General features: G+C 47.8%; 1 protein-coding gene across 1 annotated transcript in view; it reads left to right on the top strand.

Annotated features, from left to right (window-relative positions):
- Positions 1 to 1372, top strand: part of LOC113981229 — a 12999-nt gene that overhangs the window by 2725 nt on the left and 8902 nt on the right. Inside the window, exon 2 of the mRNA XM_027708514.1 lies at positions 1034 to 1146. Coding sequence (XP_027564315.1) covers positions 1034 to 1146 — 113 coding nt within the window. The remainder of the gene's footprint in view (positions 1 to 1033; positions 1147 to 1372) is intronic.

Genomic DNA, 1372 nt, shown 5'->3' with positions numbered 1-1372 from the left:
AATTTTGGGTCTGGATACGAGGTTGGAATCACAGTTGTCACTTCCTGGACACAGGGAATATTCCAAGAGATCTACCTGGGGCTGGATTTTTAAGGAATCCTGGAGTCATTCCAACCTTCTGGCAGCTTCCCAAGGTTTCCAGGCAGGAAAACAGGGAAAAAAATTCCTTGTGTGCTGGAATTTTGGGTCTGGATACAAGGTTGGAATCAAAGTTGTCACTTCCTGGACACAGGGAATATTCCAAGAGATCTGCCTGGGGCTGGATTTTTAAGGAATCCTGGAGTCATTCCAACCCTTTTTAAGGAGTATTGGAGTCATTCCAAGCCTCTGGCAGCTTTCCAAGGTTTCCAGGCAGGAAAACAGAGAAAAAAATTCCTTGTGTGCTGGAATTTTGGGTCTGGATACGAGGTTGGTATCAGGGCTGTCACTTCCTGGACACAGGGAATTTTATGGAAAAGATCTGCCTGGGGCTGGATTTTTAAGGAATCCTGGAGTCATTCCAACCCTCTGGCAGCTTTCCAAGGTTTCCAGGCAGGAAAACAGGGAAAAAAATTCCTTGTGTGGTGGAATTTTGGGTCTGGATACGAAGTTGGAATCACAGTTGTCACTTCCTGAGTACAGGGAATATTCCAAGAGATCTGCCTGGGGCTGGATTTTTAAGGAATCCTGGAGTCACTCCAACCCTTTTTAAGGAATCCTGAAGTCCTTCCAACCCTCTGGCAGCTTTCCAAGGTTTCCAGGCAGGAAAACAGGGAAAATTATTCCTTGTGTGGTGGAATTTTGGGTCTGGATACAAGACTTGGAATCTGGGCTGACACTTCCAGCATGAACACAGGGAATTTTATGGAAAAGATCTGCCTGGGGCTGGATTTTTAGGGAATACTGGTGTCATTCCAACCCTCTGGGAGCTTCCCACGGTTTCCAGGCAGAAAACAGGGAAAAAAATTCCTTGTGTGCTGGAATTTTGGGTCTGGATACAAGACTTGGAGTCAGGGCTCGCTTTTGCTTGCTTTTCCATGAGTTTTTCCATGAGTTTTCCAAGGAAAATGTGGGTTCTTTCCACACTTTTTGCAGGAGAACGGAGCCAGCACCATCCTGCGGGACATCGCCAGAGCCAGGGAGAACATCCAGAAATCCCTGGAAGGGGTGAGTAACCCCCCTGCTTCCCGCTTTTTCCTGGAATTCCGGCTCCCACACTTTCTTGGGAAGGCAGGGAAGAGCAAGTGGTGTCACTCCAGCCTGTCCTGTGCTTCCAAACCTCTGGAATTTGGGGGGAAATTCCTCGAGTTGGGCTTTTCCCGCCTTTTTTTGGGATGTTCCCACAGGGCTGAGTAGGGAAGTGCTGGAATGTGGCTTTTTTTGGGATCCACCT

This window comes from Neopelma chrysocephalum, unplaced genomic scaffold (genome assembly GCF_003984885.1).
Source record: "Neopelma chrysocephalum unplaced genomic scaffold, ASM398488v2 Primary Assembly neopelma1_96289, whole genome shotgun sequence".
NCBI lineage: Eukaryota > Metazoa > Chordata > Aves > Passeriformes > Pipridae > Neopelma > Neopelma chrysocephalum.
The sequence above is the reverse complement of the archived record's forward strand: the minus strand, read 5'-3'. Positions and strand labels throughout refer to the sequence as shown.